The sequence below is a fragment of the Eurosta solidaginis genome, chromosome 3 (genome assembly GCF_040869045.1).
Source record: "Eurosta solidaginis isolate ZX-2024a chromosome 3, ASM4086904v1, whole genome shotgun sequence".
Lineage (NCBI taxonomy): Eukaryota > Metazoa > Arthropoda > Insecta > Diptera > Tephritidae > Eurosta > Eurosta solidaginis.
The window spans coordinates 207,859,176-207,880,461 of NC_090321.1; the positions used below are offsets into that span (position 1 = coordinate 207,859,176).

The window sequence follows — 21,286 nt, forward strand, 5'->3', positions numbered from 1 at the left end:
TAAAAATTGCTCATAAAAAACAGCTGAAATAATGTTTACATGCACAATGCGCGACCTTCTCTTATTCCATCATGATAACATATAGCTGAATCAGTTGCGATGAATACTCTTCAAAAATAGTGTAAGGAATAATCCTTTAGGAGTATAGGAGTGTTCCAAAACTAATCCGTATTCATACAAAAAATGTGCTCCAATTAACATTGCCATGTCCTAGGAGAGGAGTGGGTGATCCCACTCTCGCTTTGTTTGTGAGTATTCCATAGAGTACATACGTCAGAGTACTTTCCAAAGTACTTTCACTGTAGTACTCCATTGAGCACACACAGAGGATCATATGCCAAAGTACTAAAGAGGAATTATGTCGGAAAGAATTATCGGAGTGAATTTAATATAAAATGAAAGTAAATGAAGAGGGGCAATATAACTTTTATATTTTATAGTACGAATATTCGTATGTTATTAAGCATTTGTGTGAATAAAGAAACTAATATTTCTCTATACTATAGTACGTATACATAAAACAAAAAACACACACAGAAGATTGCGCATTCGCGAGTTCCAAATTGCTTCGTTCTGCGCAACTACGTCACACTTGACTGCTTGAGCGAATGAAAGAAAGAGAGAAAAAAACAAGAGCTAAAGGAAAATGACGTAAAAATTGCCCATAAAAAACAGCTCATCTTTTGTTTACATGCGCAATGCGCAATCTTGTGGGTGTGATTTGTGTACATTAACCTGGGTCGATAGGATTTGGGCTTAGAAAAAAAGTTCCACTACGCATACCCAAAATAATAATTTTCGAGCCTGCCAAAAAAAAAAATGGCCAAATGGTAAATTTTTCGACCAAAACACTCCTCAAAACCCTAAAAATATTTTTTTTCAAAAAACTGTTATAAAAACATTGGCTATGACCTGGTGAAAAATGCTAAAAACCCCTATCATAAAGCTCACATTGCCGCAAGAAGGCCTTATAAAGCGGAGTCATTGGTGCCGTATGTCGTATCGCTGTAGTCGTATCCCTAACGTAATCAGCTGTTTATCATTACAACGGTAAACCAAAAACCAATTGGTTGGCTACGATACGGTTACGACCTTAGCGGCACCAATAATCCATTGCATTGATTCCCATAAGATTGGTAGAATCAGCTGTTATACGGTTACCGATAAAGCACCAAAATCTGCAGCTTAATACAAGTGTATTTTAGCCGCCCATTACTCTTTGGTCGCGATCCTACACTTTGTCGCTTTGGCTCCTCAATATAACTGTAAAACAACTTGTAGCTTTGAAGCGACCGAAGCGTTGATATAAATTCACCTTTCGGCCGCACAAATTTTAAAATATTTTTATTCATTAAATGCAACACTGCTACAAACACAGGTATGTTGGCTGTGATTTGTTGTTTGATTGATTGAAATGGTGAATGCAAGTCGGCCGTGGTTGTTGTTACATGAATCGTATCACGACGAAAACAAATAGGCATTTACGCGCTGCTGAAAAAAGTAAAAGTGAAAATTTTGTGAAATATTTTGCCTAAAAAGGGAAAACAGCGATTGAAAAGGTAATTCATAGCAAATATATTTATAAGGTGTAGAAAATGAGTTGTTTGGTGCTGAGAGAAAGAAAGTGAATTTTTGTTGAAGATGCAGCTGGAAATTTTTTTCTGAAGACGTCAAATGCGCGAATGTTCTAGTTTTTGCGGTTAGGATTAGATGATTATTTATGTAAATGTAACAATGACGAGCATTAAATATAAATAATTAGAGGTTTAGGTATATACAAATCATTGTACTACATAGATTTTTGCTAATGAAATGAAATCCGCTTTTCCACCCTCAATGAGTAATTTCCCGTTTAAACAAGCCGCTGCTGCTTTTCCCGTCCCAATAGATGTGTGGAATTTTGTAAGACGATTTGGTTTGCTTTCGAATATGAGGCCAGCACATAATCCCTAGATTTTTACTCTAGTACTTGTAGTACAAACACACATATGCTCCATATTTCCGCACTTTGTAGGTCATAAACGTGCATTAAAAAAAATAAATAAATGTATGGCGCGATAATCTCCCAAGAGATCTAAGGCCGAGCTTCTCTTCCAATTTGCGTCGTGCTCCTCTTGCTTTTCCTACAAATTGGCCGGACCGGACCTACATGTTTTATGCCGACTCCGAACGGCATCTGTAAGGCAGATGAGTTTTCACTGAGAGCTTTTCATTGCGGAAATACATCCGGGGCGCTTACCAAACACTATCGAGGGGCGACCCCGCTTAGAAAAACTTTCTTCTATTTGAAAAACCTTATTTCTAAAATTTTCATGTTGCTTTGCCCGCGGTGTGAACCCAGGGCATACGGTGTGGTAGGCGGAGCACACTACCATCACACCAATGTGGCCGCCATAGTGCATTACAATTGGATTAAATTTCATCAGTTATACGTGAAAGAACGCATTGTAGCAAGCGAAACAAATTCTCTAACATGTCTGCGCGATATTCATATATCAATAAAATGGAACATCCCCTAACGGGAAATCGCTTGTGACCTATTTATTTTTATTATTATTATTATTTTATTTATTACGGCCAAAAAAGCCTAATTCATTGTATAGTACAATTTACAAAATTCATAATTGTTTCTTAAAACTATTTCATTAAAAAGAAATGAGTAAATTTATTGTTTAACTAGTATTAAATATTTAAATTTTTACAATATAGAAATAGTTTTTCTTTAAACTTAACAACGTTTTCACAGTCTTTTATCTCTGCTGGTAGTTCATTATACATTTTATAGCCTACGTATTCTAAGGTCTTTTTTGCGAACTCGGTTCTTACTTTGGGCACTCTCCTAGTTCCATAGTTATGGATCTCATAATTGTACTGTATCCTATCACTCAGATAATTTGGTAACATTCCCTGTGTTATGTAATGTATAAACTTCAAAGAGTAATAACAGATTAATTGCTTAATACTAAGCCAATTTAACATAGGAAGCATAATACTTTTTGATGTTCTATAAGAGCATTTTAGTATCAAACGCATTGCTTTGTTTTGCTGTATTTGGAGCTTATTAATTAACGTATCATTTGTTACTAGTAGTATTGATGGGTAGTAAATTCCCCCAGAGGGTTAGGGGACCAGAATATACCCGCGGTAGGTATGCCTGTCGTAAGAGGCGACTAAAACACCAGTTTCAAGGGGCTGTGTAGCGCAACCTTTCAGGTTGCCAGCGCAATATATAGCTTCTCTAAACCCAATTGTCAACCTCACCTATCCGCAGCGAATCCTGTTTCACTAACAGACGAGGCTCTGGCGACCCCAAGCTCCTCATGGAACTTGGGGGTAGGGAGGGAGGGAATGGCCTGAAGGTTTAATGTGGCCACATAAATCGTTCACGAGATGGTCGGGCTAGCACCTTAATGATGCTATGGTACCGGAGCGTACCGGTTTTGTATCCGGCAAAGGACCATCACATCGATAACACTCCCCAAAGCCTTCGGGGAGCAACCTTATCGCTACAACAACAACAACAACATGGGCAGTAAATAAAATGTGGTTCTACAATTGATCTATATACTAATGTTTTATGATGTTGGCTAATATGCTTACATGTTCGATACATAAATCCTATTTTCTGTGCAATTTTCTTCTCTAAATGATTCATGTGTTCTGTGAAACTTAGTTTCTCATCAATTATTACACCTAGGTACTTCATTTGTGTCCAATAGTGATGCTAAACTTGGATTGTCTTCCGTTCGTGTGATTTTTTTCAAATTATGAGCTAAGCAGAACAAATAGTGGTAATTTTCGAAATGAATACTTTTTATTTGCTCAGTTGAAACAAAATGTATGTCATAAACACGTTGTTTTATTAAAAACCAACCAATTACAAACATATGTATCTGTACCACTTGGAAACAGGTGCCGTAGCATAGCCTATACCCTTATATGTACTATTTGGTATAAAAGAGTTACATACAGTGGCTCAAAAAAGTATTTTGCATGATATCATGTGTGCATAAATTTCGAATATCTCACAAGCTAGGTAGACATATTTCAGTTCTAAGATGGGTAGGAAGGTTTTGGGGAGAGTTATCACTATATATTTACTAACAATAGCAGAAGGTGATATTTTTATCCCCTACTACAAGAAGGCAACAGCTAGGCGAGAAGATTCTTGTTCCACAAAAGAATTTTGCCTACTCTTTAAAGAAAATTTACACTCCCGTGCCGAAAAAATCGGCATGTTAAATAATAGTTTCTATTTCAACAAGACATGGACTTCAACGGCAGCCTACGATGTTAAAAAATGTATACTTTTCAGCACCAAACAGTTACCAGCACCTTCTAAAACTCCTGACATAAATCCGGTCAAAAATTTTTGGTCCTTTTGGTCGTTGAAAAGTGACCCTAAATCTATCAGCCCAATTCTAAATATTCACTCGGAATTTTGTTCTCGCAGATTTTTTTATTCCCGCGGAAAAATTTCTCCAATTCTTTTCTCCTAGGTAGAACAATAATTGGGGAATAGGAATTTCGAATTTTCGAAGTCAGCTTTTTGTCAATTGAAATTTCGTTGCGCATTTCTCATTTTGTTTAAAAAATAGAAAAGTTTAATTATTGTTGCAAATTTGTTTGAAATTAAGAAATCAAATATAAACAATGCATAGTATTGCATTTCATGTGGTATTCACTGAAATGAGTAATAATTGGTGCCACAGCAACATCTACAGAGGAGCATAAGAAGAAGAAGACGGCGGGATAACACAGATCAGATGGAGTTGCCCGCTTCCATTCAGCAAAGCAATTTTCTGGCGGCCAAGTCGAGTTGAATTCGTCTTTCGTCATATGCCAAAATATATTTACACCCTTCTTAAAAAATCCTTACGCAATTTCTGGATGGCTGCATCAAATACATATATGAAGAGCTCTTCCGTTGATTATGATATACTCTTCGACTTAAAATAAAAAAATATTGTGGTACAATGTACATATTTTAGCACAAATTTGTACAAATAAGTGTTCTTTCTTAAAAGAACCAATTTACTTTAATTATTTCGATGCATTCCCTTTAATTTAACAAGTGAAACAACTAAGAAATAGCAGAGAAATCTCCCTCACTCACATTCATAATAGGTACCTACAAGGAATACTCGCAAGGAATTTTTGTTTAGAATTGGGCTGCATTTTAATGGAAGAGTGGGCAAAAATTCTAAGGGTTTTCCAGAAAGCTAGTGTAATCTATTACAAATCGTTTCGATCCTGTTTCCAAAAACGATAGCTACCATACAAAGTATTAAACAGTATTTAGGTTTTTTTTAGACATACTTTTGTGGGCAAAGAAATTGGATTTTTATGTTTTGTTTAGTTTGCGGAAAATAGAAAATTTACTTCGAAATTTAAATAACTTATATCACTAGTTTTAATCTATAACTTTAAATTTTTTTTATTAATAAAATATAAAATTAGTCACAAGGTTTTTATAATCAGTTCGGATGGAAAATACTTTTGTGAGCCACTGTCGCACATATATAGAAGTGAAGCTAATATAAAGGCGGTGACACAATGACATTTTTCATATAGATGCGTTTAACACAAGCTTATGCATTCCAATAACATCGCCACAATCAACCAAGATGTTGCGTTTGTAAATATAAAGGAACTTCAGACTTGGCAATTGAAGTTCATTACTTGCCCATTCACATACAAAATTTCGCGAAGCACTGTTATAAACATTCTCCCTATACAACAAAAATACTTGCTAATATATTTTGTGTCGTAATCGATTGTTATATTGCAGTTTTTAATTGCGAAAAATGTAAGAAAATTTACCAACCAGTGGGAAAAATAATTTCACTTGCAAAGTGTGCCAACACCCTTAGGCAAAGCAAATGTCAAATTCTTCTTCTTTTTATGATTTGCTTGGAACAAAATTTGAGAGATGGCTACTTTTCAATATCAGATGGCGCCAGTGTCGCTCATTCTACGTTCTCCATAAAAATACGTTTAGTCTACTCATAATGCATAAGATTGAGTTAAACACATCTATATGAAAATCTCCTTATGTGACTTGGCTTCAGGGCTCGAACAAATAAGAATAACCTATTTAACGATCCCCATACAAACACATGCAGTAAACTCAATTGTCCGCGCACGATGCTGCAGTTGACTGCCCATTTTTTCTTGAAGTGAAGGATTTTTTCTCTCGAATTAGAGAATGAATGCAATATGGCTACGATTTCGTTATATATTTTTTCTCGATTCGATGGCATCATTGCGCTTTTCAAAAGTGTTGTCTTTTTTAGGGGATGTTTCACTGCATACATTCATTCGATTTACATTAATTTCATATATATCTTCCTAAATTTTCAGGTATTTTTTGGAAAATTTTCATACCACATAACCCAGTTTTAAATCACACATCGAAATGGGTAAGTTCTGCAGTGCAAAAAATTAACTAATAAGTTTTTTCTTTTTTCTTGAAGTAAAACAATTTCTAAGAAAATTTCCATACCAAAGTGGATAAAGCAAAAAACAAGGCTTAAGAGTATTTTTTAAAATCTATCTCAGAAAGCAATGTCTTGGCAGGCTGGCCCAACATATCAAGGTTATTTAAGTTTTTAAGTTTTGTTTGTATAGAACTTAGGTATGTTATTGCTTGATGCATGTTAACCGCTTTTGTTATCATGCAAAAGTGACAGCTCCGACACATAAGCACTTTTTCATATAGATGAGTTTAAGTTTTGTGCTGCGAAAACATTGTTAACATCATCGTAGATAATTTTTTTTTTTTTTGTAGAATAGACCGATATTAAATTAAATTCAAATAAAGTGGCTATATAAAATAAACAAAATTATCGGTGCGATTTACCTTCGTCTAGTTTTAAGAGTTTCCCTTACGATTTGCGTCATGCTCCTTTTTTTAATTTTTCCTTAAAACTTTTCCGGACGGGAGCTACATGTTTTATGCTGACTGCAAACACAGGACCTTCGGTGTGGTAGGCGGAGCACGCAACCACCACACCACGGCGATCATTGGCTGTATAGCTGTTTAATTAAGAATATACAGTAGTCGCTCACAAATTAGAACCTACACTAATTAGAATGTCCCGAAAGTAGAATCAACTTCTTCAATACATTACACGCTCTGAAATTAGAATCAAAAATTCTAATTTCTGAGCGTATTTTGTTTTTTTGTGGTAACATAGATATAAAAAGGGGAATCCCCAATTTATTCATGTTACGCTCGGTTCTGTACAGTTTTTGTTAATTTTTGTGTAAAATTCGATACGCGGGCACGTGTTTTGGGCATTGTTTGTTTAAAAGTAGAAGCAATTCGCTGAAATGCCAAATACACATAAGAAAAATACTTTGTCCTTGGAAACCAAAGTTCAGATCTTGGAAAAGCTTGACAAATGTATTAAGGGTAGCAAATAGCCCTAGAATTGGATGTGGGGCCATCCGAAATCAGCTCTATAAAATCGAATAAATCATCAATTTTAAACGCTGTTTCTAATACCTATCATGAGGCTAACAAAAAATCATTGCACATCGCTTAATATTAGTTACAGTTACTCACAAAAGTATTTTGCATAACTACTTGTATGTACAAATTTCAGATTTTCTATGTACTAAGTATCCGAACATAATAACTTAAATGCTTATACGCATTATTGAGCATCGTCTAAGGGAATGGGCTACACAACATGCAAAAAAATAGTACCGTTAGATGCATACAACAAAAAACGTGTGTAGAAATGAAAATTTGTGTTCACAAAAGTATTTTGCTTGTTGATTTTGAACCCGTTATTGGACGCAGTTAAGTTACTTTTTCTATTTTCGCTGAAATTGTTAGAAGCGCAAAGACATTATAATCAATTTTATTTTTAAAATTGAGTTCATTTCATTTTTAATTGTCGTAGTGTTCATATCGAAAATGCCAAAGGGTAAAAAGCTAACTGCAGCTGAAAAAAAGTTATTTCAGATCTCCATAATTAAGGCAAATGTACGAAATATATTTGCAATATGTTCGGTTGATGCCGTCAAACGATTCAAAATATAATAAAACGGTGTAAAGAACTCAGCAATTTGGAAAATTTAGCACGATTTCGTAGACCACACTTGCTGACTCTGAGAGTAGAACGCGAAATGTTGAAAGATAATCACGGAAACTCACATTTATCAGCCCCAAAAATTAATTATAGAATAAAGACAACCCTTTCAATTCAAATATCTGATAAGACGGTGCGCAGGGTCCTGAGAAGCAGTAATATTCATCGTCATGCAGCAAGGAAAAAATCTCTTACTTCAAAAATCAATAAAGAAAAGCGGCTTTCATTCGCCAACATCAATAAAACCTAAACGGACGGACGGAAAACCGTCATATGTAGTAATGGAAGCAAGTATCATATTTTTAGTCCGGACGGACGTCATAGGGTATGGCGGAAGCCAAATGAATTGCTTCAAATCAAAAGTACCTACAGTTAAGCACGGCGGAGGTTCACTCATGGTGTGGTGTTGTATGTCGGCTCAGGGAGTTCGCAAACTTGTGTTTATAGATGGGACGATGGCTAAACATCGTTATTTGTCCATTCTTAAAAATAATTTACATCCTAGTGCAGAAAAAATGGGTATGCCATCTAACCAGTTTTTATTTCAACACGACAACGATCCGAAGCATACAACTCACGATGTCAAAATGTGTATACTTTTCGACACAAAGCATCTGCCAACACCTCCCCAAAGTCCCGACATCAACCCCATACAAAATCTTTCGTCCCATCTCGAAGACAGAGTGCGAGAACATGAGACTTCATCAAAAAGCGACTTTAGAGCTATTCTGCTCGAAGAATGGGGAAAAAATACATATTGAATTTTGTCAAAAGTTAGTTGAATCCATACCAAGACGCTTGGAAGCAGTTTGCAAAAATAATGATTACCACGCAAAATACTGAATCAATAGAAATTAGTATATTTCGAAACCGCCTAGTCAAAAGCAAAATACCTTTAAGAGCAATGAATTCTATGTTTTTTTACTTTTTATTGCATTTACACTAATACATATTTTTCTTTTGAAGTTGTAACATATGATTTATCTAGCAATAAGGTTTATATTTAAGAATTTATAAAATAAAAAACAAAAAAATTTAAAAATATACAAGAATTCAAGGGTGAACTATATTCTCTTCTCATGCAAAATACTTTTGTGAGTAATGTATAAGTTTTTGATTCATTTTTGGCTTTTTTATGTATGTATTTCAATCCACATTTTATGTATTGTGAGGTGGGTTTTGTCGAAGGCTGAGGTAAGCTCAGCCGCTCCAGGGTCAGGCGAAGGTCCCACTAACCTTTACCAATTAATAACACAAGTAGTTGATGTTTTGTTCCGAACACGCACACACACACGATGCGGCTTTTGCCTTTCGATGATGGCAGCCTTTGATCCCAGAGAGATGGTGAGAGAGAGATGCCACGGATGATAGCGCAGGAGCGGCGGAAAATGACAGTACGGGTTGCGTTTCTCAGGAAACGGTGGTGATAATCCTCAAGTATCTTACCCCAGAGGAAGCTTACTCGGATTGGTTCAGGCGGGTTACGGTGGTGCTCCTATGGCTAACGATTGACTGCGGCGGGCAGGAAGGGCGCGGTTTGACCTAGGTGAAGTATATATAAAGTTTCTATTAATACTACCCAACGTATAGATGTATTTGTATACATGGGTGCTGGGTAGACTCAGTACCCCTCTCAGGGAGCCTCGGACGAGAGTCCTAGCGACCATGAGCGGGATAGTGGAGTCCACCGTTGCATTCGGCTCGGCACCCCAATCAGGAGGCGGGGGAGGGAAATGCTCCTCGGCCACCCTGAGTGGACTGTCCGCGCCTCATGCCATCCCCCATTTGTTGCTGGGTAGACCCAGTACTCCTCTCAGGGAGCCTCGAACAGGAGTCCTAGCGACCGTGAGGGGTGTAGTAAGGTCCACCGTTGCATATGGCTCGGCACCTCACCTAGGGAGCGGGGGAGCGGGATGATCCTCGGCAACCCTGGGTGAACTGTCTGCGCCAAACGCCACCCGTATTTGTTGCTGGGTAGACCCATTACTCCTCTCAGGGAGCCTCGGACAAGAGTCCTAGCGACCGTGAGGGGTGTAGTAAGGTCCACCATTGCATATGGCTCGGCACATCACCCAGGGAGCGGGGGAGCGAGATGATCCTCGGCAACCCTGGGTGAACTGTCCGCGACAAATGCCACCCGTATTAATATGTATTGGGCCTGGCATGTCCCTCAAGTGGAGCCCAGGACTGGTCCTGGACGCGCCTTGGGGGAACTACCCGTGCCCATCCGTCCTTCAAGGTAGAAAGGGAGCGTATCCCCTTCTACCCCATGGGACGTGCAAAGGTTGGTTTCGCATAGGTGAGGGGGGGAGATCCATGAGCCCGATGGGTTCGCTGGGAGTCTTCCCCGTTCACCTTGGGGCCCCTTTGATACCTACCATTGGAAGTTTGGTCTTAGCCTCACTTACCTGGGTGAAGTATGCAGTGAGTTGTGGCGTTTGCCATTTCATACTAGTTAGCGTATAAAATGGTTAAGAATTCAGCTCATCCATAACTCCTCGTTATGATAGCGAATGAAAAATGTACGCCAGATAGTCAGTACCACACGTGCTGAGTATGTTTGATTGTTCGCTGTTGGTACTTGGCATACTATGTGCGGGTGGTTGTTCGCTGTGCAAGGCGATCGTAGGGTATGTATGTTTCAATGGCATATTATGTGCGGATGGTTGTTCGCTGTGCAAGGCGAACGTAGGGTATGTATATATTTAGTGTTAGGGTATGTATATATTTAATGTTAGGGCTGTGAGTAGGTTATTGTGACGTGCATTTTGCTACGTTAAAGTCCCCCTCCCACTTCGGGGGAAAAAGAAACAAAGCTTTGGCATCCGGGAGTTTGTGGCCTTACGGCCTGCACTGCCGTGGACCAAGTGGTCCCGGTATATTTTACCGCCTATGAGGTGGCGCGGCCGACGTACGTGTGTGTGTTTGTTGTCCGGTATTTCCCTTTATTCATATATTTACTTATATATATATATTTTTTTTTTTCTAAACTTGTATATAAATCAGCAAAAAAAAATTGTACATTGTATTATTTTTTTGTTTATGAAAAAAAAAATTCTTCTTTTAGCTTAATACTAATTAATTGAAATTCATGTGTAAGTCTCCTTTTTTTCTTTTGTAGGAGTGTTTGTATAAAGTTGAACATTTTGTTTGAAAGGTATTTTGTAGTAAAAAAATGGGTATATATTTGAACAATATATTTTTTTTCTTAGTTTTAGAGGTAAATTTTTATGATATATATCTAACGTTCATCAAAAAAATTGTTTTCAACTTACATATATTTACAATTGTTAACAAAAAAGATTTGTGACAATGATTTGCTCAAGCTAACAGTAAAGTCGTAACGGCATATTATGCGGTTTGAGGAATGGTTTTTTTTTTTACAATTTTTACCATGCAATAACATAAATAAAAAAAAATAATATAAAAAAAATTGATTGCCTCGGAGCCTAAGATACGGATTCATTATTCTCTTTTTGATTTTCGTTTATCTTTTCCGGTGCCTCTGTTTCGGTGGGTCGAGCTACCTTTTTACGGTCGGTTGTGTTGTCTCCGCACTCGCTTATGCTTAGCAGCGGGTGTACTGCTTGCATCAAGTTGGAATAAAGTCGTGAAATATTTGTACCTGCTGTATTATCGTCTTGTTGGGTGGCCATGGCCATTCATTTACCTTTTGTGGCGAATCCGGTGGGACTGGCTGACGCATCGTAATCTGTAATGATAAGAGCAGATTTATGTACGTGTTGTGTTAGGTGGTGATATTACTCGTTCAGCAGTGAGTTGGCGTTCGTCAGCGTAGGGTTTTAAGTCCTGTAGATGCGTATGCGCGGTCCGTTTGTGATGTTCTTCGGTGTGTTTCAGCTGGACGGTATTGGATGATATGTATTTTTCTACCACATAGGGTCCGGAGAACTTTGGTGCTAATTTTTGTGTAAATTGATTGACCGCGGAGGAGAGCGGATGCTCTCGTTTCATCACCTTTTCCCCAACCTGTGGTTTCCAGGATGTACGGCGCAGATCGTAGTATTTTTTCTGTGTCTTGACTGCTTTAGCCAGACTCTTTTTGATCTCTTCCCTTAGGTCGGTTATTGTTGGGGATATGGTCAGCGATTCTTCGGGGACGGCGCCTTCGGTGCGTATTTGCTGGGCTGTCGCTATGTTTCTTCCAAAGTTGATTTCAGCAGCCGATGCTTGGGTTGCTTCGGGATGTGCTGTGTTCATAGCGAAAGCGATTTGCGGGATTTCCCTGTCCCAGGTGCGGTGATCGGCTTTTGAGCGCTGCGCTATCATGGTCTTTATTACTCTGTTAGCTCTTTCGGTCGGGTTTTCGTGGGGGGCGTATGCGGCTGTGAATTTGTGGGTTATTCGATGTTCGTCGACTTCAGAATTTATTAACTGTTGCATCGCTGAGTTCCGTGGGTAATATCGCTGTTTTAGCGGGCGATCATGTTTCAGCGAGATTACATGTTCTGGTGCCCTGCTGGGACCAGTTATTCCCCCGAATATCCGTTGGTGGTAGTTTAAAAAAACTGCGAGTTCGGCGTTTTGAGTTGCTCTTAAATGCTTTCCTTCTGTCACGGTACTTAGTTTTGCAATTATGGTGTTCTGGGTTGGCGTGGCTGTCGGTAATAAGTTTCCATCTAAGGTGAGGGTGAGCCCCCTTTCCATGAGAAAGTCCATGCCTAGAATCATGTATTCGGCCAAATTAGGCAGGGTGGACACTCGCATGTGGGTCGGTTTATTGTTACAGAGTATGGTTACTTGGTAGGTGTACGAACTAACAACGCACGTCCTATCGGCGAGCTGTACGTTGCGGACGCTGGGTGCGCATGCTATTTTCTTGCCTTCCAGATGCTTACGTATAGTGGCACCTACGTAGGTGAGCGTTGCGCCGGTGTCCACCAAGGCTCGGACGTTTAACCCTTCGATGGTGACCTTGACGTAGTGACGGCCATCCATCTTTTCATTCGGCGGTTGTTCGTCGATGGCTGCTGATTGTGGTATTTTCCAGTGTCGTAGCCTGACGGGAGTCAAGGTGCTCGCCTTATCGCACCTGTATTATCTGGACATAACGTTATCCCGACCACAGCTGGAGCAAAATAGTCTTCGGGCTTTTCGGCATTGGTGGCGCCTATGTCCTCGCTCCTTGCATCTCCAACAGGATTCCTCTCGGCTATATTCTTCGGTCAACGGTGATAAAGAATGCGCTGTTTGTCTGCTTTGTCTGGTGGCCTCTAATTGTAGCAACTCGAATTCGTCGGTGAGCTCCATCAGCTCTTCAGTGGTTCGGAACTCGCTACGCTTTGCAAATAACCGGTATTCGACGCGCAGCCCGTCGTAAATGCGTTCTAGGTGGTTCTCTCGTGACATAATTGGATGTTGTCGGATCATGGTTTGCATGGCGAGAATGTAATCCTTAGCCTTTTCCCGCCCCTGCTGTCTCCTCTGGCGTATGGCGTCCTCTAGTTGGTGTAGATGCCGTCTGGGTAGGAAGAATTGCTCGGCCGCTGTGCGGAACTGTGCCCACGAGAGTATCTCGGCTTTGCGTACACGGAACCATTGCAATGCCTTGCCGCGCAACGTCTCTGGCAGGGTTGGGAGCAATCTGTCCAATGGAATGCTATAGCACTCGGCCAGCTCCTCAATTCTCTCCAAAAAGTCATAAAGCTTTTCTCCACCCGTGAAATGTTCATCCCATCGGCGGACCGTATTCATTACTTCGGCGTCGGTTAACTCGGTACGGGGTGGTGACGGTCGTTGATTGGCCTATGTAACTGCAGACGGTGTAGTCATATGGATGGAGGGAGTGTGGTCGAGGGGGGTTTTAATTTGGCTATTCTCTTCTGCCTTGATTTCGTCTTCAACCTCTCTCAGCAGATTTTCAGTTGACTTGCGATTTCGTTTTGCCTTGACGTAGGCACTGAGCGCTATGCGTAGCTCGGCGACAGTGCTGCCGTTAACAAATATCCGGTATCTCTTGCACTCCTCGATGAGTATCTCTTTCTTCAGCGAATATATCCAGTTCAAGCTGTCGGTATTCAATAGGTTGGTGTTGTCCTCTGATTGTGGTTGCGTGTTCGGTAGCCCATCTCCCGGCAGGCTGGTGCTTGTTGTTGCTTTTACACTTTCCTCTCCGGAGATGGGTCCCTGCTCGGGCGCCATTTGTGAGGTGGGTTTTGTCGAAGGCTGAGGTAAGCTCAGCCGCTCCAGGGTCAGGCGAAGGTCCCACTAACCTTTACCAATTAATAACACAAGTAGTTGTTGTTTTGTTCCGAACACGCACACACACACGATGCGGCTTTTGCCTTTCGGTGATGGCAGCCTTTTATCCCAGAGAGAGATGGAGAGAGAGAGAGATAGAGAGAGAGATGCCACGGATGATAGCGCAGGAGCGGCGGAAAACGACAGTACGGGTTGCGGTTCTCAGGGAACGGTGGTGATAATCCTCAAGTATCTTACCCCAGAGGAAGCTTACTCGGATTTGTTCAGGCGGGTTACGGTGGTGCTCCTATGGCTAACGATTGACTGCGGCGGGCAGGAAGGGCGCGGTTTGACCTAGGTAAAGTATATATAAAGTTTCTATTAATACTACCCAACGTCTAGATGTATTTGTATACATGGGTGCTGGGTAGACTCAGTACCCCTCTCAGTGAGCCTCGGACGAGAGTCCTAGCGACCATGAGCGAGGTAGTGGAGTCCACCGTTGCATTCGGCTCGGCACCCCAATCAGGAAGCGGGGGAGGGAAATGCTCCTCGGCCACCCTGAGTGGACTGTCCGCGCCTCTTGCCATCCCCCATTTGTTGCTCGGTAGACCCAGTACTCCTCTCAGGGAGCCTCGGACAGGAGTCCTAGCGACCGTGAGGGGTGTAGTAAGGTCCATCGTTGCATATGGCTCGGCACCTCACCTAGGGAGCGGGGGAGCGGGATGATCCTCGGCAACCCTGGGTGAACTGTCTGCGCCAAACGCCACCCGTATTTGTTGCTGGGTAGACCCATTACTCCTCTCAGGGAGTCTCGGACAAGAGTCCTAGCGACCGTGAGGGGTGTAGTAAGGTCCACCATTGCATATGGCTCGGCACATCACCCAGGGAGCGGGGGAGCGAGATGATCCTCGGCAACCCTGGGTGAACTGTCTGCGACAAATGCCACCCGTATTAATATGTATTCGGCCTGGCATGTCCCTCAAGTGGAGCCCAGGACTGGTCCTGGACGCGCCTTGGGGGAACTACCCGTGCCCATCCGTCCTTCAAGGTAGAAAGGGAGCGTATCCCCTTCTACCCCGTGGGACGTTGTGCAAAGGTTGGTTTCCCATAGGTGAGGGGGGGGGGAGATCCATGAGCCCGATGGGTTCGCTGGGAGTCTTCCCCGTTCACCTTGGGGTCCCTTTGATACCTACCATTGGAAGTTTGGTGAGTTGTGGCGTTTGCCATTTCACACTAGTTAGCGTATAAAATGGTTGAGAATTCAGCTCATCCATAACTCCTCGTTATGATAGCGAATGAAAAATGCACGCCAGATAGTCAGTACCACACGTGCTGAGTATGTTTGATTGTTCGCTGTTGGTACTTGGCATACTATGTGCGGGTGGTTGTTCGCTGTGCAAGGCGATCGTAGGGTATGTATGTTTAAATGGCATATTATGTGCGGATGGTTGTTCGCTGTGCAAGGCGAACGTAGGGTATGTATATATTTAGTGTTAGGGTATGTATATATTTAATGTTAGGGCTGTGAGTAGGTTATTGTGACGTAGCATTTTGCTACGTTACAGTATTTTAAATGAAAAAATAGATTTATTGTAATTAAAGTTTTTGTTTTTTTGGGTCTTTTTTTGATTTAGCGTATATGTACATTTATTAAAAAAACATGTGCTATGTTGTCGGTCCAATGCCAAAGAAACGAATGTGCCATTTTTGTTTAAACGAAATATTATATATGTCAAATTTTGCAAAGCCAAAACAACGAATGTGCATTTTTTTTGAAAAAAAATCGTTATTTTATATTTTTGAGGTTTGAAAAAAAATTTAAGTCATTTTTCAATTAACATTACTTAGTGGTTGAAAAATACAAAATTAAATCTCTATTAATTTAATCTTTTTTAACAATGTCTTACGCATTTTTCTCAACACATGAAATATGCACATTCGTTTCCTTGGCATTGGACCGACGATGTATTGTACCGGATTACCTTAATTTTTTTCATTTATATGAACAAATTGAATAAGACAAAATTTCATTGTAGTTTTTTAATGCAAATTGACTTAATTTTTAAGGTTTTATACAAATAAAAAAACATCCAGGAATTAGAATTTTTCAGAAATTAGAATCACCCTAAAAACAAAGTGGTTCTAAATTGTTGTTGTTGTTGTTGATGTTGTTGTTGTTGTTGTAGCGATTAGGTTACTCCCCGAAGGCTTTGGGGAGTGTTATCGATGTGATGGTCCTTTGTCGGATACAGATCCGATACGCTCCGGTAACACAGCACCATTAAGGTGCTGGCCCGACCATCTCGGGAACGATTTATATGGCCACATTAAACCTTCAGGCCATCCCTCCCTCCCCACCCCCAAGTTCCATGAGGAGCTTGGGGTCGCCAGAGCCTCGTCTGTTAGAGAAACGGGATTCGCCGCTCGAAGGTGAGGTTGACAATTGGGTTGGAGAAGCTATATATTGCGCTACACAACCCCTTGAATCCCGTTCTAAATTGTGAGCGTCTACTGTATTCGTAATACTGGCTTAAATGTAGGAGTTTGTTTATTATTCATATAGAGAAGCAAATACAATGCAGCCTCCGGTTACACTTATGCTCATACATTTAAAGCCCTATAAAAGCAGCAAGATTAAGTATCTAACACGTTTCTGTTTTCACAACGCTGACTTTAACTATATAAATTATCTTCTACCGCGATGAAAATATTTTTTTAGTTGATTGCAAACAGCTCTTATTAACCAAACTCCCCTCAAATACTTGTGTTGTCTTTGGCTAAAAATTGTGTCATGTCTTAGCATTAAATAAGATATTTATTACTTTTTGACAGTTTAGTACATATAAATGATGTATGGTTTCACACATACGTACATAGTGAAATGTACATTTTTTAAATAATGAATTTGTTATTGATTGCGTTTTGTTGTTGTTGTTGTAGCGATAAGGTTACTCCCCGAAGGCTTTTGGGAGTGTTATCGATGTTATGTTCCTTTGCCGGATACAGATCCGGTACACTTCGGTAATACAGCACCATTAAGGTACTAGCCCGACCATCTCGGGAACGATTTATGTGGCCACATTAAAACTTCGGGCCATCACTCCCTCCCCATCCCCAAGTTCCATGAGGAGCTACCTACCGCGGGTATATTCTAATCCCCCAAACCCGCTGGGGCGATTGCGTTTTGTTTTGCAAAGTTTTTTCTCCTATAAATCGATCATAAACCTCGTTGGAACAAAAGATAGACGAATACGGATCATATCACTTAAAATTGATATGGATCTGGAACAAAACGTAAAGCTACTCGTTGCTGTAACGATGAAGAAACTCCTTGAAGGTTTTGCGGTTTGTTATCGATATTGTGGGTCTTTTTTTCGGATATGGATCCGGTACGTTCCTGTAATAAGCACAGTTGACGTATAAGCACATTGAACTTTCCATACCCGACAAAGGGCCATCAACATCGATATCTCTCCCCAAAACCTTTGGAGAGCATCTATCGCTACAACAACAACGTCACTTACATCTCGGATATATTCTATTCTTAAACATTTTTTTTCAACGTTGTCCTCTTTTTTGTTTGCATTGAAAGTTTTGCAGATTTTGAAAATCAAAAATCGAAAATATCAAAAAAAAAATTTTTTTTAATACCAAAACTTGAAATTTCTCTTACTGGGCCTGTAAGTAATACGGTTTTGTCAAAATGAGCTGGCTAAGCCATATTGTGCGAATGAAAGAAAAGTTCCCTTCGTGAATGCTACAAGAAGAAGTTCACTTCGTGTTTCCATTTGATACGAGATAGAGACACGAAGAAGCTCCTCATGGAACTTTGGGGTGGGGAGAGAGGGATGGCCTGAATGTTTAATGTGGCCATATAAATCGTTCCTGAGATGGTCGGGCTAGTACCATAATGGTGCTGTGTTTGCCGGATCTGTATCTGACAAAGGACCATCACATCGATAACAAAGCCTTCGGGGAGAAATCTTATCGCTACAACAACAACAACAACAAGCGACTGACGCGTTAGACGGCCAAAATCGTTCAAACAGTTAAGCGCCAATTTCACTTATTTAAGCTCCGCCAATTGCACATTATCAAAGCATTTCTTTTGGAGTAGCTGGAACTGCTACAGGGGTCCTCTATGAAGAGTTGAAGTTGTATGTTGGCCGGTTCAGTAATAATATATCCCATACATAAAAGAAGATCTAGGCTGTGAGTTAGATGACCTCGTTAAGTAATTTTTCTTTCAATTGCTCTACTAACTTACTGTAATTTATAGTTAAATTTTTAATACATACCACATCCAGATTTTCTCTTCATCACATTTTCAATTAATCTTATTTAAATAGTTTTTCTTTCTAACTTTATTTTATTATTTAAGTCAAAATCCAATACAATTTGATATCTCCCTCTACCACAGATCCCAATCAGCAATATTATGGAGGCTATCCGCCACAGGGCGGTTATCCCCAGGGTGGTTACCCACCTCAAGGAGGCTATCCACCTGCTGGTGGCTATCCACCCGCCGGCGGTTACCCTCCAGGAGGCTATGCACCACAACCAGGTTTTGCTGTGCCACCAGGTGGTAGCAGTGGTTACGGCGCTTACGATGATCCAGAAGGACAACCAAAGAATTTTTCATTCGATGATATGAGCATACGCAAAGGATTCATACGTAAAGTTTATATGATACTCATGGTATTTACAACATAACTGTGTTAAAAATTGTAATATAAAGCATATTCAAATTTTTTTTACAGGGTCAACTGGTGGTTACTTTTGGTTTTGTATCGCTTTTTGTATTCCACAAACCAAGCAGAGACGTTGCTTACAATAATCCAGCACTTTTTTGGGTGGCATTGGCTGTTTTGCTCGTAACAATGATTTGTATGGCTTGCTGTGAGAGTGTACGCCGTACGACACCAACAAACTTTATTTTCCTTGGATTATTCACGCTGGCAGAATCTTTCTTACTAGGCATATCAGCTGGGCGTTATGCACCGAATGAAGTACGTTATTGACGCTTATTTTAATCTTATGTGTATTTAAATAAAATAATAATTTCTTTTTCATCTCCTAGGTACTTCTGGCTGTGGGCATAACAGCTATGGTTTGTCTTGCCCTAACATTATTTGCTACACAAACTAAATATGATTTTACAATGTGCGGTGGTGTTTTAATTGTAGCAATGTTGGTATTTCTTATTTTTGGTATTGCTGCTATATTCATTAAAGGCAAAATAATAACTTTGGTTTATGCTTCTATTGGCGCTTTACTCTTCTCAATTTATCTAATATATGACACTCAATTAATGATGGGCGGAGACCATAAATATTCAATCAGTCCAGAAGAATATATCTTTGCAGCACTCAATCTATACTTGGATATTATTAACATCTTCATGTACATTTTGACAATAATAGGCGCTTCTAGGGATTAGGAGTAAATGTGTATTAAAAAGCTTTGATGGTGTAGAGTAACGCAAAGCGGCGGTCAAGAAATAGCAAATGAAAAAGGCATCATTTGAAACTTCTTTCCATTTTTTTGTCAACTTAGAATTTTGTAAGAAGTTTATACACATTTTGTTGGGCTTATACTATGTATTTACTATATATATTCTATAAGTATATAATAGGTATTTTATTCAACATTTATATTGTGCTTATTTAGTACAAACTAAGCATATTTATCATTTCTTTCTTTAAGAGCATCTGTATTTGATGTAATTTAACTCAAATAATAAATGCTAATTTGCTGCTAGTAATTAATTAACGGCAATTGCATTGTTTTCCAAAATTAAATAATTTGAAGACTTAATCATATTTTATGAATTTAAAAATACAGTTACTTTGCCAGTAATACTGTGCGGAATAATTTTTGATAATATTCTATATCATATTTTCAGGAAGCTATAATGTTAAATACCAGAAGAGATATTAACCAAAAAAATAAGATCAACAAAACGTTACTTGTTAAAACTATCACACATAACACTCTGCATATGTACGCATTTATGTACGTAAGCAATATATATTTACAAAGTCAATATAGTAAAAATGGATATTTTTTTTTTGTTTTGTTAAACTTTCAATGTATATGTACTATGTAATTTGTTTTGTTTACCTCTGTTAGAGCATCATGCAAAGACATTAAATATAAAATAAAAATGTATTTAAATTTAATAATCTGGAGAAACATTTTAGACTTTCAAATTATCATCTCGAAATTAATAAAGGCAAAAAATTGTATGTACTAATATGAAATTATTTGCCTATTCCAAAAGGCAATTTATAAATGAAAATTGGCAAGTGGGTTTATTCATAAAGGCATATAACAATTGTATTCGCCTGCATACCTCAAAAGCTCAAAAGAGTTGCAACAAACTTAAACTAAAACAAAAATCATCCATCTGGCAAGTTATCTAAAATATGTTATGTAATTGGTTACTAATTGTATTAACAAAAAAAAATGTATGTATGCAATTGCAGCAAAACTGGTTAATACGAATAAAGTATTTATTCCATAATAACATTGTTAGTTATTTATTTTATGAAAGTAGCTAAACAAAATATCTCGTCCATAATGATCTGTAAGCGGGAAAGAAAAGAAGTGAAAAACAGAAATTTTCGTACTAAATTTCCCGGTGGAATGCCTTATTTTATAGCACCTCGCCAAGAAGTGTCCTAAAATGCAAACAAGCAATAGAGAAATCGGTTAGGGAGGGGTTAGAATACTGCATGCCGCCAGTGTTTTAGATGCGCGCACGATCCGAGGACCTAACATCGACTGGGACCATTATCTCGTCGCAGTCACCAGGAATAACGCCCGCACATTTTACCCAAAAATGCGGGGTCACACAGAAGGTTTGAGCAAAGTTCTGTAAGAAAGAAAACTGGTGTACAGATAGCACTCTTGATAATGAGATAACAATGTTCTGCTCTCCTAAATGAAGACAGCGATGTACCGCAATCGATGATGGT

General features: G+C 39.3%; 1 protein-coding gene across 3 annotated transcripts; it reads left to right on the forward strand.

Annotated features, from left to right (window-relative positions):
• The first annotated feature begins 1,417 nt into the window (after positions 1–1,417).
• LOC137244991 (protein lifeguard 1-like) lies at positions 1,418–20,835 on the forward strand. Of its 3 annotated transcripts, none has more exons than XM_067774914.1 (5): positions 1,418–1,559; positions 6,364–6,422; positions 18,727–19,004; positions 19,067–19,315; positions 19,387–20,835. In XM_067774914.1, the coding sequence occupies exons 2-5, from the start codon at positions 6,419–6,421 to the stop codon at positions 19,744–19,746; spliced, it is 891 nt and encodes a 296-aa protein (XP_067631015.1). In that variant the 5' UTR covers positions 1,418–1,559; positions 6,364–6,418; the 3' UTR covers positions 19,747–20,835. The 3 variants fall into 3 exon arrangements, with proteins under 3 accessions (XP_067631015.1, XP_067631014.1, XP_067631016.1); XM_067774913.1 differs by lacking the exon at positions 6,364–6,422 and adding an exon at positions 6,477–6,598; XM_067774915.1 differs by lacking the exon at positions 6,364–6,422 and having other exon boundaries at positions 1,444–1,559.
• The last annotated feature ends 451 nt before the right edge of the window (positions 20,836–21,286 follow it).